This window comes from Galeopterus variegatus, unplaced genomic scaffold, assembly GCF_000696425.1.
Source record: "Galeopterus variegatus unplaced genomic scaffold, G_variegatus-3.0.2 Scaffold6238, whole genome shotgun sequence".
NCBI lineage: Eukaryota > Metazoa > Chordata > Mammalia > Dermoptera > Cynocephalidae > Galeopterus > Galeopterus variegatus.
Window position 1 is genome coordinate 109,638 of NW_007732349.1, and position 1,146 is coordinate 110,783.

General features: G+C 39.4%; 1 protein-coding gene across 1 annotated transcript in view; it reads left to right on the top strand.

Moving 5' to 3' along the window:
- LOC103606041 (dedicator of cytokinesis protein 5) overlaps positions 1-1,146 on the top strand; it is a gene marked incomplete at its 3' end in the record, with an annotated part of 132,284 nt that overhangs the window by 107,761 nt on the left and 23,377 nt on the right. Inside the window, exon 36 of the mRNA XM_008590639.1 lies at positions 139-258. Within this exon, the coding sequence (XP_008588861.1) occupies positions 139-258 (120 nt within the window). The remainder of the gene's footprint in view (positions 1-138; positions 259-1,146) is intronic.

The following is a 1,146-nucleotide window of genomic DNA, read 5'->3' on the forward strand; positions in this document are numbered from 1 at the left end:
TTTTTTTTTTTTTTTTTTTTTTTGGCTGAATATTTGTTTCAGATTTGGGGGGTATTGAATATTTGTTACATTTATCTCTTTTAATTAGTTAATTAATTTGTTGCATTAATCTTTTTTGTTGCTTTTGTGTCTTTTTAGTGGTCTGACAAGCCCTGTATGCCCCATTTGCTTCAGAGGGACAGTTACTATGTGTATACCCAGCAGGAACTTAAAGAAAAGTTGTATCAAGAAATAATATCATATTTTGACAAAGGCAAAGTGAGTGTTGGGTTATTTATTTTTGTGCTGGGGGAAGAGGAACACAAGTGTAATATTGCAGTACAATTCTGATGTTCCCCACTCGGAGTTAGTGCATACTACAGAGGTCAAGGTCATCATCCCCAACCATACTGTTCCCACTTCAGAACCACAAATTTGGGAGCTCCCAGATCATTGCATTTATGACCAATTGGCTATAAATTTGTAGGGTTCCCATGACCCCCTCAGGTTCGATAATGTGCTAGAACAACTAACAGAACTCAGTAAAGTGATATTTTTAATGATTACGGTTTTATTATAAAGGACACAAATCAGGACCAGCAAAATTAAGACACATACAAGGTCCCAAATACAGAGCTTCTGTATCTTCTCCTCATGAACTCAGAGCACATCAACTTCCTGGTAAATTGTTGTGTTCTTCAACTGGGAAGTTTACCCTAGCCTGAGAGTGCAGAGTTTTTAATTGGGATTTCATTTTGTAGGCATGATTGATTGAATCATTGACGACATGCTTAAACTCAATCTCCAGTCCCTCTCTCCTCCCTGGAGGTCAAGTTGATATCATGTGGCTCAAAGCCCTAACCCTCTAATCACATGGTTGGTCTTTCTAGCAGAGCCAGCCTCCAACCTGAGAATATCTAGAGGCCCATCATGAGTCAGGGCATTAGCATAAACCCAGGAGGGTTTCACCATGAGTCACCTCATTAGCATAGATACAGGTGTGGTTTTCAGGGGCTCTACAGGAATAACAAAGACACTCCTATCACTTGGGAAACTCCAGTGTTTTAGAAACTCTCTCCCTGGAACTCAGGATAAAGACCAGACAAATTCTTTTTTTTTTTTTTGTCTTTTTTGTCTTTTTCTGTGTCCGGCAACGGATCGCAACCC